Consider the following 14,572-nt stretch of genomic DNA (forward strand, 5'->3'; position numbering starts at 1 on the left):
GATTTCTAAGTTATATTTTCTTGGTTTGTTGAATCTTATTTAGGGGTGCATCTAAAAAAGGATGAGTTGTTGGAATCCTATAGGATGCTTATTGAAGTTAGCTTTTTTACACCAAATGAGAAGTAATAAAACCTTAAAAACAAATTATTAATCATTGAAAATAAAAAAAAAGAACTACTTAATCAAATTCTAAAAGCTTCAACAACAAGTTCTTTACATGCTTTTATTTTAAGTAATTGTATTATCTGCATAATAGGAATTAATTTCAATGTCTAATATATGATTTAATATTTACCTTGTATGTATATTAGTCTTATGTTATGATTGTAATTTTTCAATGAATTTATATTATAAACTAAACAAATATGCTCCCTTGTCTAATGATTATGTAATTTTAGACAACAAGAGGTGCCATGTGAACTTCAGTGAGGATGTGTAATAAGCCATTTTCATCGAGACCTTTTGGAAAAAGGAGGGGCATTAATCCCATTTGAGCAAGAGCTCGTTGCTGTGTTGGTTGCGCAGACAAAAACATGAGTGTATAATTGATGGACATCAGCCATACTTTGGTCGTGGCATGGTAGAGAGATTCTTTAACGCTGTTAATATTTTATCTCATGACTTGAGTTGGATTCGTTAGAGGCTGCTAATAATCTTATATCTCAAGCCTCTGCTCAATCTTTGACGCATACTGGAATCTGGTTTCGGACATTCGAAAACTCTTGGATAAGGTTTGGCAAGTTCAATTGTCTCATGATCAGCCCGAAGAAAAGTATTGCATTGACTTCGTGGCTGTTCGGAATTGTATTCCGAACAGTGTTTTTTTTAAAATTAAATATTTTTAAATTATTTTAATGTTTCATATTCTTGATCAACCTTGACCAAAGTGATAGTGTGTTAGAGTGGTTATTAATTCCTCCTGCAATGAGAACTTTGCTTACGTGTGATGCTTGTGGAGTCACCCTTGATGGCTCAATTTCTCCGTTCTTTCTTCAACTGAATAAAAGAAAAAGATAAGGTAGAAGGATGGATTGTAGCACTATTCCTGAAACTCTGTAATGGTGGTTCTGTTCTTATGAAGCTCGCACAGAAGAAGCGAATCAATCTTGATGTTGCCTTCATTGCATGGAAGGCTGTATCTTTTTTCTTAAACATCTATCATTTTTTTTTCTGGGGCTTTGAATATTTTTTCATCAGATTCGTCCAAGTACACCAGAGGTTAGAGGAATTGCGTAAAACTCTTGTTGTAACTATCAATATAGTTTCGATCGTGGGAAGTGAAAAGAGAATTAGGGAGACAGAGACAGAGAGTTTGGATTTTTTTTTGGAAAAAGATAGAGAGTTTGGATGGTATTAGGAGGAAATGAAACCTATTGGATTTTTTGAAATATACATAGGCAATCAAAATAATAAATATCTTTTTAGTAAATCTAAAATTATTTAGAATTTATATAAAAATTATTTGAAAATTAGATATTCTTTTATGTTAAAAAACCAAATAAAATAAGATAGCTAAGAGATTCATATAAGTCCTTCATAAAAAAAAAAAACTTAATATACATGTTTGTAATTTTTATGACAACTCTTTTAATCAAACTTTTTTTCTTTAATATAATTGTTATGGCTACCATCAAAATCTATAACTACAGTCACATCTCAACCAAACCCTACACAACCCTAAACTAAAGTGCTCTTGTTTTGGTACTTAGGCCATGTTTATCTTTATTTTAAATTAATAATTTTTGATGTTTTTAGATTATTTTGATGCGTTGATAGTAAAAATAATTTTTTCAAAATAAAAAAATATAATTTTAATACATTTCCGAGTAAAAAGCATTTTAAAACACAATCGCAACCAAACTTCCAAACACGTCATTAATAAAACAAGTAGCTGAAAGGTTTTGTTACGAGATTAGAGAAGCTTTGCTATGGAAAAAGATAAAGAGTGACCAAACTCTTGATTAGGTAGGGACTCAATTAACATTTATTTGGGTAGATGGGTTGAATTTAACAATCTAATGGAGTGTAGGGAAAAAACATTTTGTTAACTTAAATAAAATTATTACTGCTTGCAAAGGGCAAAGGGCAAAGGGCAAAGGGCAAAGGGCAAAGGATGGAAAATTATTATATAGTAAATTACTAGATTATTGATCCATACTAGGAATTCTAAAACAAATATTCATGTATTGCTAACATGTTTTTTAAAAGAAAAGAAATATTAATGTTGAACGAATAAATTATAAAACTCAATTATCAATTAATCTAATTTTGAATAATGAGATTGAAAAAAAATATTAATTGAGAAAATAAAAAAAAACTCGAGTTAACCTATCAAACCTTCAATTTGGGTCATAAAATCAGGATAACTTCATAGAAAAAATAATTAAAATAAATTATAAAACTCAATTTCCAGTAAATCTATTATTAAAGTATGACACTGAAATAAAATAAAAAAACAAAACCAAATAAAAATCTGAACTTGCATCAAGAGGTATTTTTATATTTGCATAATAGTTTTTTTCTTATTGTAAAGTAAGCTGGGAAAGTTTAATAATTGACTAAATATAAAAATTAAAAAAATTAAAATGCATAATGAAAAAACTAAAATGTCCTTAAAAGCAAAAAAAAATTAAAATTGGTGTGAGGGGTTTTTTGCCTTTTTATAATGATTTTTTTTGTTATTATTAAGTCACTTTAGAGGTAATTTGATATTTAACCAGATAAAAAAATTTTAAAGAAAAAAGAAAAAGGTGGTGCGTATATGGCGCCCTCACTGATGCGTGGAAATAGCTTGTGCCCTTTGAATGACAAGTGTGTTGACTCTCTTCATCCAAAAATATCCTTTCGATGTGTCATTAGAAGTGTTATCGTGTCATCTTGCCTGTTGAGTGGCCCCTATTGGCGTTGATGGTTCGGTTTGTTGCATATGAGCCTTTATTTTTCTTTTTTTCTTTCTCTTCTTGAAAATTATAGCTTGACTCTTTTGGTTGTTAGTATTTCAACTTCAATCCAAATTTATTTGATATTTAATTTTTATTCTTGGCTCTTTTATAGAAGTTTTATTTATTTTCAATTTCATCATTTCATTCTAATCTGCTATATATTATGTTTTTCAATTTGATCCTCATTATTTTGATTTCTAATTTTTTTTTCTTAGCCTTTTTATAAAAGTTTATGGGTTTTTAATTTAATCATTCAATCCAAATGGATAATATTATGTTTTTCCAACCCGGTTCTTAGTATTTTTATTTTTATTTTTTTACTAGTCCTTTTTGTAAAAGTTTTAATTTTTTTTTTAATTTCACCTTTCAATAAAAAATTTATTTTGACTTTTATGTTGATTTTAATCTTTATTCTTTTGATTTTTCTAGGTTTTTTTTCCTAAATTGATTTTTCTTTTCAATTTCATCCTTTATTCAAATATAAAATTTATTTTGATCATAATTCTTTTAATTGCTTTTTTTTTTTATGAAATGTTTTGTATAATTGAATTTTTTTTCAATTCCATCCTTCAATATTTAATTGATCAAGAATTGAACTTCATGATTTTTTCAGATAGAGTGCTTCTGGTTTAATAATCAGGGTTACAAATTTGAAAAGGTAACATGAGTTTTTTATATATATAAAAAAAGTTTATAATTCTCTTTGTTTTTTATCAGGTTATTCTAATATAATGATCTGAGTTGCGGGTTTGGCGGAATATTCTGAGTTGTCTTGACCCTGATTATTAGGCTTAGATGTTTATTATATTAATACAAATTAACTAGTATCAATTTGCTTTTATTATTTTTTATCCCATTTTGATCTTCCATATTAAATGGACTGTGAATTAAAATATATAGTTTGTCCCCTTTTAAAAAATATTTTTTCCCTATATTTTTTTAATTTTTTTTAATTTGATTAATCTATTATTATTTTTAATTTTTTATATCAAAATAAAATAAAAATTTCTTATTGGACCTGGATAAAAGAAAATCTAAAAACTATGGCGTAAGAATATTATTATTACACACACACGAGACAAGTCAAGTCTTCGTATTCAATTTACGTGCCAAACCCGTTTTCCTATTTCCGTTTCAGAAAAATCTGAATAAAAATCATTCACCATTTGTAGCTTCCGACTTGTTTCAGATAAACAATCTGTGGCAACTAAGGGGCACGTCTTTTCTTTTGTTCCAAAATACCCTCTCCCTCCTTCCCTCTCCCTTTCCTTTTTCTTTTTCCTTTTCTTTTCTTTTTATTTTTTAAGGCCCATAAATCATATAGAAAAAAGGTTGGGTCTTTATCTCTCTGTATGCATTTCTTATAAGTTTCATACTTGTTTTGCGGTAGACTTTTCAGTCAAAGAAGGTGAATTTCATTTCAAGTTTCTGCAAAATCTAATTGAATCTACAACAACCCATTTGCTAAATTTACCTCAATTTCAGTTCAGAAAAGTTTAATTTGAGTTCTTTTGAATTTACGAAACCCCATTTATTTGTTTATATTTATATGATTTTTGTGTATCAGGGAAGATGGAGATCGATAAAGCAATCAGAGAAAGTGATGATAGGAGGCTTAAAACCAAGTACAACAACGCCATTTATGTTATCAAAAGAGCTCTTGCTCTATACTCGTGAGTTTTTTTATTTTCTCTTTCTTTGACTGATTTCTTATAGTTTACCTTACATAACAGTTATGATCTTGGTTGGTATTGAACTGGGTTTGAAATTCTGTGGTCATGTTTCCAAAATATCAAGTCAATGGAAAAGAACAGCAAGATTTATGCTGTTTGGATATTACTAATAAAAAGAAGGATGAATGAAACAGATTCAAGGATATGTTCTTGGTTGAATAGAGAAGAAAATTTTGAATTTTAAGTAAGTTTTAATTTGCATGCAGTTTGGTGTCAACAATAAGGGTGAAATGGAATCACTTATTGGATATCTTTCATCTTAGTTCCTTTTTGATCTTTAACAATGGAAAAGATTTGTTGGCTTTAATGTTTTCGGAACCAGTTTAGTTCTCTTTAACCTGAAATGATTGAATGTGAATGACTAAGAATCATGTAAAGCAGTTATTTCATATCAATGAAAGGTTTATCTCTGAAAATGGTAGAAGAAAGTGAATCAGTATACTAATTCCTCATCCCCCAATCAATCCTTCCCGTTGGGTTATTGTCCCAATAAAAATAAAACAAAATAAATAATTGTAGGAGTAAAATCTTGATAGAATTCGAAAAAGCAAGCAGCAAGTACAAGACAATAAAAAAAAATATGTATTTTCTATAGGATTAGATTAAACAAATCAAATATAGGATTAAACAAAAGGATTTGCAAACAAAAGTGCTAATGCTACAACCAGTCCATAAATTGTTAAAGCTTCCATAAAAGCCAGACTAAGCAATAAAGTACCTCGTATTTTTCCCTTTGCCTCGGGTTGTCTCGCGATACCTTCTACAGCTTGGCCCGCAGCAGTACCTTGACCAACCCCAGGTCCAATAGAAGCAAGCCCAACAGCCAACCCAGCAGCAATAACGGAAGCGGCAAGTGATATGAATTCATTGAAAATCAAATTTTTTTTATCAATTCATTGTATTTTTTTTTTTTGGTTTTGTAAAGAAAGTTGAAATGTGTTTGCATGAAGGCATTTTGATTATTCTCTTTTGGATCTAATGGGTGGTATTTCTTGTCGATACTTGCCTGGATTCTTGTGATTCTTTAATTAAATGGTTTTGCCGCGTGTTGCTGCTGTTGTCGGTTTTTTGAATGATCAATTACATTCCTTTTGGGGACTAATACAGGCATGACAACAGCTGCCAGTTTAGTAGATTTTTTTGGGGACAATTTTCTTGTCAAATAACAATACAGGATTTTTATCCTCTGACCGTCTCTATTGAACGAAATCTCTTACTATACCTAATGCATAATAGTTATTAGGGAGTGATTGGAGTTTACTCAGTAAATAAAGTAATTCACTTCTTAATTACAAGATTTTTTAAAAATCCAACTTATTGGAGGGTGTTGTTATTCTTTTCTTTTTTAATTAAAATTCATGGTTTTGTGGGACTGGTGGGAATTTTTTTGAATCTTATGTAGACAGAAGTGAAAATTCCAATGGGATAGAAATACCTTTCAGAAGTATCATTGGCTGATCAGTTCCTCAGACTATCTTCTTTCATGCAAGACACCCATAAATGCATTTTATTGGTCAAAGGCAGTAATAGACTGCATTTTACTATTATTTTACAGGAAAACACCCCTATCCCATATCTTGATTTAGGCAACCTTTTCTTTTGGGCCTGGTTTGTGAAAATAGTACCTAATGTATGCTCACATTGTTAATTGTTAATTTGGAGTTTTTATGATTTCTCATACAGTCACATCCAAGCAAACATCAAGCCTGTATAAAATTGACACAAATGTTTAGTGCTCTAAATGCATGGGTTTATGGAATAGCCTTTTTTATTTATTTATCTTTATCCATTCATTGACTGCACACAAGTATGGTGGCTGATGCTTGTAAGTTCTGAAACTGTTTTATTCTGCAGGATTGAGGAGGTTGCCTTCAGCTTCAATGGAGGAAAGGATTCAACAGTAGGATTTCTTCCATATTTTCTCAAGCAATCCTCTTGTTATCTGTTGTCTTGTCAATGATGACAATAAACTTGTGTGTGCAGGTTCTACTGCACCTACTCAGGGCTGGCTATTTTTTGCATAAAATGGAGCAAAAATGCTCTAATGGGGGTCTGACTAGTTTCCCAATTCGAACAATATATTTTGAAAGTTCTGCTGCTTTCCCCGAAATCAACTCATTTACCTATGATACTGCATCAAGGTGAGAAGCTCTTTTAATGTGCCGTGCAAGGAGTTGAATACTTGTTGATAAAATGTTTGTGCAAAGTAACGTCATTATTTTAGGCTTGTTGGAAACTTTTACACGTTAGCTTATTTATTCATGTTAAATTACTTTATATGAGCACTATTTGGGTCAATTTATTTATGTTGAATTACTTCCTATGAGCAGCTATGGTTTGCAACTAGATATCATTAGTTCAGATTTCAAGTCTGGCTTGGAAAAATTACTGAAGGCTAATCCAATTAGAGCTATTTTCCTTGGTGTTCGAATTGGTGATCCTACTGCGGTATGTTTAACACTTAACCTTGAAGAAATATATCTATGTGGTTTCCTACTGTGAGATCCTTTCTGCAATTTTGTGTGCCTTATTTGGAGATTGAGCACAGACGTGTCTGACAACATGAGGTTTTTCCTTGAATCATGCAGGTGGGCCAAGAACAGTTCTCCCCTAGTTCACCTGGATGGCCTCCATTTATGAGAGTGAATCCTATCTTGGATTGGTCTTACAGGTGGTCATTTAACACTAGCTATAGATCACCCCATTCCTATTTTTCCTTTGGCATTCAATCATTAATATGTCAGTTTTATGCATCTGTTAAATGCATCATCATTTTTTTAAAGAGCATCTGTTATATTATGTGGAAAGCATTTGCTGCAATTGCTGCATTAATCCCGCCTGCCCTTACTTGCATTGCCATTATGTCTTAATATCTCTGAAATTCTTACTGTGATTGAGCGTGAACATTTTATCTTTTCCTGCATTTATCAGGTTGGCATATATTTCTGGGCTTTTGACTTATTTATGTTTCTTTTGCAGAGATGTTTGGGCTTTTATCCTAACCTGCAAGGTCCAGTACTGCAGTCTTTATGATCAGGGGTAATGTTTCTCTTATATAACTTCAAATACTGATCTTATTGTTCAAATATATTATTGGTGCAAACATTGCTTATTAATTTTGTTAGTTACTGCTTAATGCTAATATATAATGCATTCTCTCTTGTACGGTAACTGGTTTCCACTTGTTCATAATAACCTGCATGTTCTTTTTTCTTTCCCCAGATACACTTCAATAGGGAGCATACATGACACAGTTCCAAATGCATTGTTGTCCATCAGTGACTCCTGTTGCAAAGAAAAATTCAAACCCGCATACTTGCTTTCCGATGGAAGATTAGAAAGGGCAGGGAGAGCAAAAAAGTTTTCTTCTTCCATTAATGCTGTTGGTAATGGCTCAGGGAGTGTGGATTCACATAAAAGCAGCTTGCTCGTAGCCTCAGTCATTGCTGTGGGGGAAGAGATTCTGTAAGTCCCTCATTGGTAGATGCATGTTTTTTGTATCCCTGCTAGTTTCTGCAATTGTATATTAGTTTTTGTATCTTCCTCATAATCTCGGGATTTTCCTCATTTGGTACTGGCAATTCATCTAACAATTAAGTGGTGGTTGGTTTCTGAATTTTTACCAATTTTATTCAACTATTAAGACATTTTCTTGGGTACGATAACCTTTCCGCTCACTCTAGTTTGATTTGCTAATTTTTATTTATAATTCATTAGATTATGATTTTCGTGATCTGTGGTCAAGTTTGCATTAGCTCATAATCCCTCAAATTGTCTTAATGTCTTTTCTTAGACTGCACACAAGCGTAACAAATTTGACAATTGTGGGCTATATTTATTGTGCAAACATTTAGTGGTCATGCATGTAATGGAGACATGAACAAGAATCTCACTATTTGACTAAAATATTTGGGTGTGTTTGCATATTTTAGGCCCTTTATATTTTATTATTTCTACTGCCAGCTGTTATTGCTGAAGTTTCTGGTACTTGTTATCTGTTCCATAGCTCAGGTTCGGCACTGTTGAGGATCAACTGGGACCTTCATTGCGTAGAAAGATCCATTCCATTGGTTGGTCGGTATCACAAACTGTTGTTGTCCAGAATGATGTGAGTTATCTTCTATTATAATTATCACAAACTGCTTGTATGTCATATGTAGAGGGTGGATCTGGTTTGATAATTAAATAGAAGATTTTGTATAAATGATATACTTTGTGTTCTTTGTTAGATGACTTATTTGGGCTTACATACAGAATTCAAGCATTTGAGTTTCTTATTTTCACTTGAAACTCATTTTGTGGATTTTTCTTTGTACCAGAAAGATTCTGTGGCTGAAGAGGTTGAGCGACGGAAATCTACCAACGATATGGTATATCCTCACATTCTGTGAAAAGATCTCTTCTGTTGATTTCCATACTGATATAACAAAGTTAATTGGGGCTTTGTCTTCTTAGGTTCTGATATTTTAATGTCTACTCAATCCTTGTAGGTTTTTATATATGGAGGGGTGGGCCCATTGCACTCTGATGTTACCTTAGCAGGTGTTGCAAAGGCTTTTGGGGTTCGTCTTGTGAGTTTGCCCCCCCCCCCCCCCCCCCCCCCCCCCCGCTCTCTTATCCTTTATCATAAGCAAGATCTATCGTTTAGCTACATTCATTCTATTTGGTCTGTAAAGAATCACTTGCTGTATCATTAATACAGAATCACTTAATGAGTGATAATTCCTGGAATTTGAAGATCTTCATTTCATCTCTTAAATTTCTTGGTTGAATCTGATGTCTTGAGAAAGGAAAGGGGAAAAAAAAAACAGAGAGAGATAACAACTACTGCAAAAGGGTGTCATTCAGCTTTTCCCAACTTGTTGATTGCGATGTAGCTTTAATATTTCACTAAATGTCCCTCTTAATTCTGTTCAATGTAGGCTCCCGATGAAGAATTTGAAGAATATCTTAGGCATCTTATAAGTGATCATTGCACTGGTGATCAAAATGAGGTAATTTAATATCTGCATTTAGCTCTCATGATTTGCTACTAGCAAGAAGAAGAAATGGGGTGTCTGTGCCTCATTCTCATTATGTGTTTATTTAACAGCTGCATTCATTTATAATGTGGAAAGATGACAATCTAATCGAGATAATGCATTTGTTGCTGTAGTATCAAATTCCCTCTCTTATGAAGATAACTTATTTGAAAATTAAGAAAATTGAGCATACACCAGAATGATCTAGATATGGTGCTTTTATTGAAAGAAAACACAAATAAGAAAAATTAAGTTCATTGAGTTTTTAACCCCCTCCAAGGGCTTTACCTTGTTTTGATAACCATATACTAATGGAATGGGTATCAAATGCTTCGAAAACTTCCCTAACATAGGTGGAATCTTATCTGTCAAAGAAAGTTGGTATTCCCTAGATCTTGATGGTTATGTTGCAGCTTGGCTCAATGCTTGGGGTTAGGTTATTAGGTTGCTTTTAAAAGAACTTTGTTATTTTTTTATGACAAGGATTTCATAATCCATCTGCTGTTGGTAGTCTCCACATTTTATCTTGTGGTTTGCATTCCTGAAATTTTGTCTGAATATGCAAGCCCATCAACATCTAACAATCTATGCAACTTGAATATAATCTTGTCCCTGTTTTTCATTTCTTCAGATGGCACTGTTACCTGAAGGTATCACTGAGTTATTGCATCATGAAAAGCTGGCTGTACCTTTGGTATGTATATTGAAGCTAAAATACTGTACTTGTGATGCTGTATATATTTCCTCTTGAAGAATGCAATTAATGCTATTTATGACTTGTTTGAATTTTGGTCAAAAAATCATATCCTTTCAGATTAAGTGCCAGAATGTAATCATTTTCACAGCAACAAATGCCACTGAATTGGACAAGGAGTGGGATTGTTTGATTGAATTAACGAGATCCTGTGGCTTTTTGCCAACGATGGTACCTTATGTGTCAAAGCATCTACAGACAAATCTTTCAGATGTGCGTATCAAAGTCTACCATTTCACTCAGTTTATTAACTTTTACTGTGATATGATTTGATTGTGTTTAGTGCTAGAGTTGAATCAGTTTGACTACATCCTTATTATTGATGTCCGCGTGTATTATTTTTTTCTATCTGTTCCAAGATAACTACTCACCCTGATCCTGTCATCCTTCCTGCTGCATTTATATTAGTTATACTTGGTTCTTGACTGAATTGCAATATAACCTATTTGGTGAAGTTTTTGGTCCATGCATGGATATCATTGGCATCTAATATATTTTTCAAAATGTAAACGTATTGGCACTCCTACAAAATTACTTGTCATGAGATTTGAAGACTGTATTGTCAAGATGGTTGTCTTTGATTTTCTTCAAGGTTGGTTGACTGGATTTTGGGAATTTTCACCCATCCATACCTGGTATATGATTTCTTGGTAGCATGAGGTTGAATTGCATCAGCAAGCAAATGAACTAAGAAACATCTACCATTTATGTGGAAGCGGTTATAATTTTTGTAGCTAGTACTAGAATGTATCGGATTATTTTTTGGTTCATCGGAGGCTCAGTGGAGCCTTGAGCTACAGTCAGGAGAGTTGCCATCCCCCATCCATAAGATTTGAAAAATTTGAAGTCTTAACTGCGGTGGTGTTGCCAAAATCAGAATGCTCAGATTTTGATATGCTAAATGATATTGTTATTCTTATGAAGCTAATATTTTTATGTTTGTAGCATGACCATGTATAGTTTTTTTCTATAAATGCAGGTTGAAACTGCCCAACCTCTGTCAAAACTCTGTCTTGAATTCCCAGATCTAAATATTGGTAAGATACTAAGGTTCTTAGATTTGTTTCTTGGTTCATTTTTGTATATACACTGTCTCTCCTCATATTGTTTCATTGTGCAAAATGAAGGGTGTTATCGCAAATCCAGAAAAGGGCCTCTAATAATTAGTTTTGAAGGCAAGGTAAAGGAAATTTTCGCTGTATTCTAACTTTTGCCATTAGAATTCATAAGTTAGCAGTAAGCTGTTCCTATAAAAGTGAGCAACTCATGAAAACTGATTGCAGGATCAGACACAGATTGAATCAGCTGTAGAATCACTATGCAAGTTGTTCCATCCAGGCACTTTCTCTGGGATTCACTAAGCTGATGGTTTTTCTCAATCTTTATTTCCGTTGCCTGTGAAGCTTCAGAATCTGGCAAGCTTTATCTGATAGCAGCAGCACCTACACAATTATAGACGAATGATATCAGAAGGGGTTTTATTGGGAATAGAAAAGAGAAAAAGCCTAAAATGGAGATGGAGAATGATGACTTCTGAATAACCTGTCAAAGCCCGTTTTAGCCGATGAGAAACACTAGTGCAGCTTTCATGATGAAATTTGATTAAAAGAACTTCCTATTTGCTTTTAGGCACCATTTCCCAATCAAAGGGTCTCTAGTGTTGAATAACCAGTTACTGTCGAATAATAAGCATATCTTTACTATCTTCAAGAGCTTTTTGGTGCTCAATTTTTTTTTTTTACTTAATAATCAATACCGTGAGAATTGTCATCGGAGCTATTTGTGGACTTGATGCAGAGGCATAAAAACTGAATGCTCATGGATATATTATTAGACGAACGAAAATATCTCCTTTTCTGCAAGAGTGATCTTTGATTTTGGAACAGTGCAAAAAATGCAACTGATAGTGGAGGCTAAATTACGAGAAGCTTTTGACAATAACCTAAATTCTAGCGTTGTTTCCAGCAATTATTCATGCTAGAGAAGCTCATGACAAGGACTTCAAACTAGCAATGTTCCAAGAAATCTCATCTGCGAAGGATTAGCCCTTAAAAATCGTTCAATATAGTCGGGTTTGGCACCCCTCATTCTCAAATCCAAATAGTCAGCATCTAGTTAGTACATTCTAGCTATGGTAAGCAACGGAAATATAGTCGCATTTTCTAGTCTCATAGTTTTTTTAATTAAGGAATAATTAAGGTACAAGTATTGGAATTTAAAGAACTTATTTTCAATTTATTTTTGCTTGAGACCTCAATTCAATTAACTTAAAAACTCAAAATTAAATCAAATTGAAAATATTTTTGGAGGCCTGATTTATCTTTTTCAGCACATTCATTAAGTTCCTCTTTTACAAATAAATCTAGACACTAAAATCAAAGTTTTGATCATCTAAGAAATTTCTCTCTTCTCAATTTTTTTGGAAACTTCCTCTCTCCCCTCTTAACTTACAAAGATTGAATTGAGACAAAAATATAATTTAGAATCAAAACGCAATAACCTAAAAGAATATGGATAAAAAATTAAAACTTTAGGTATCAAATGAAACTTTTACATTTTTTTAATGGAAAAATAATCTATTTCTTACTTTATATCAATCCTGGTCTTGTATCTCTCAAATTGTTTTTTTTTTTTATAAGAAGCTAAGACTCTATTTTATAAAATTAGTCATTAATTTAGTGTTGTAATACTTAAAGACATCAAGTAAGTGAGAAAACATATCAAAACTTATATAAGCATGTAATACTATGAAAACATATCTTCAAATGATGAAATTGAAAAAACAAAACAAAGTCATGACCGAATTGCAAACCTTATAAAATACAGGGACCAAACAAAAAATTGGACAAAAAGCATAATAACTCCGAACGGAAAAAAGAGCGGTGCAAGAAAATGGAGGATAATACAAAGAAAGGTTTGGATGGCACTGGATTGGAATTGCCAGTGAATCTCCATGGCAACCTCAAAAGTGCTTCTAGCGATCAAAGCCACCTTCAAATTCTTCACGATATCAAATCTTCCAATACCCCTGTAATTTCATCCTCTTCTTTGGCACTGTTTTTCGCCTTCAAAACCTTTTCTTCTCATTTCATTTCATTTTCACCGACCTGACTTTCTTTAATTTCTCACATGTTTGCAGGCAGTTATCAACTACGGTGCTTCATGGTACGCTCCCGCATTCTTCTTTCTTCCTCTCCTCGCTAATCTCACCTCTTGTTTATGTGGCTAATGCACGCTAGGTGTTTGATGTCAGACTTCTTTGAGAACTGTCCGTGTTTCTGCGTATAATATTAGAAATGATAGATAGACTGCACCACTGCGTTTTCAATCCAAATATCTTGTAGGGAACGAGGATTAGCTCATCCATCGGGGGGTTTTTGTTATTCAAATATTGTGTAACATCACATGCCGAATCTCGAGATTTATTCACATTTTTAGTTTCAGTCAGGGGTTCTATGTGAGACAATACAAGGGTGGGGTGGTTTTGTTACAGATCATTTACCGGCTAAGCCTTAATGTAATGTAGTGGGCTGAGAAAGTTCAGACAACTTCGCTTCACGAACTGGTTAGATCACCACAACATCATTAAATATCTGTTGTGTTTTCAGGTGTCGCGTGTGCAGCCAGATTCTTCCTGCGTTTTGCCAGCTGAGTAACAACTTCCCGAAGCTTTCTTTCGTATATGCGGATATTGATGAATGCCCGGAAACAACTCAGCATATTCGCTACACACCTACGTTTCATTTTTACCGCGACGGGGAAAGGGTAGATGAGATGTTTGGTGCCGGAGAAGAGCGCTTGCACGATCGCTTGTGGTTGCATTCGTGAAATATGTTGTAAGATTGTTTATTATCAACCATGCGGTCGAGAAACAATCTGATGTGCGCTGTATTTCTCGCTTTTTCTGTTTAGTATACTCGTTTCAAGCATTATAGACTTGTATGTGATGATTGAAATTAAAGACTCGTCTTCGTAAATAAATAGATGGATAAAATAAAGCAATTTTTTGTAAATGGAAACAAATAATAGCTTCAGAATTGATCAAACCAGATAAATGACACGTTGGAAAGTACAAAAAAATGTAATGAAAATTGATGAATACGGTTAACGTCTATTCCTTAA

The 14,572-nt window shown here is 32.9% G+C and overlaps 2 protein-coding genes across 4 annotated transcripts; both read left to right on the plus strand.

The window, feature by feature from the left end:
• Positions 1-4,058: 4,058 nt before the first annotated feature.
• LOC18100142 (uncharacterized) lies at positions 4,059-12,222 on the plus strand. Of its 3 annotated transcripts, none has more exons than XM_024604256.2 (17): positions 4,059-4,273; positions 4,510-4,615; positions 6,530-6,575; positions 6,659-6,816; positions 7,006-7,123; positions 7,264-7,346; positions 7,655-7,714; positions 7,898-8,140; positions 8,687-8,783; positions 8,995-9,045; positions 9,166-9,246; positions 9,598-9,669; positions 10,328-10,390; positions 10,511-10,663; positions 11,430-11,487; positions 11,578-11,630; positions 11,734-12,222. In XM_024604256.2, the coding sequence occupies exons 2-17, from the start codon at positions 4,515-4,517 to the stop codon at positions 11,809-11,811; spliced, it is 1,515 nt and encodes a 504-aa protein (XP_024460024.2). In that variant the 5' UTR covers positions 4,059-4,273; positions 4,510-4,514; the 3' UTR covers positions 11,812-12,222. The 3 variants fall into 3 exon arrangements, with proteins under 3 accessions (XP_024460024.2, XP_024460025.2, XP_024460023.2); XM_024604257.2 differs by having other exon boundaries at positions 4,063-4,426; XM_024604255.2 differs by having other exon boundaries at positions 4,064-4,350.
• Positions 12,223-13,311: 1,089 nt separating this feature from the next.
• LOC18100143 (thioredoxin-like 3-3) lies at positions 13,312-14,448 on the plus strand. The gene is made up of 3 exons (XM_006381334.3): positions 13,312-13,480; positions 13,590-13,615; positions 14,059-14,448. Exons 1-3 carry the CDS (start codon positions 13,343-13,345, stop codon positions 14,276-14,278), a joined length of 384 nt encoding a protein of 127 aa, XP_006381396.1. The 5' UTR covers positions 13,312-13,342; the 3' UTR covers positions 14,279-14,448.
• Positions 14,449-14,572: the final 124 nt, after the last annotated feature.

This window comes from Populus trichocarpa, chromosome 6 (genome assembly GCF_000002775.5).
Source record: "Populus trichocarpa isolate Nisqually-1 chromosome 6, P.trichocarpa_v4.1, whole genome shotgun sequence".
Classification (NCBI taxonomy): domain Eukaryota; kingdom Viridiplantae; phylum Streptophyta; class Magnoliopsida; order Malpighiales; family Salicaceae; genus Populus; species Populus trichocarpa.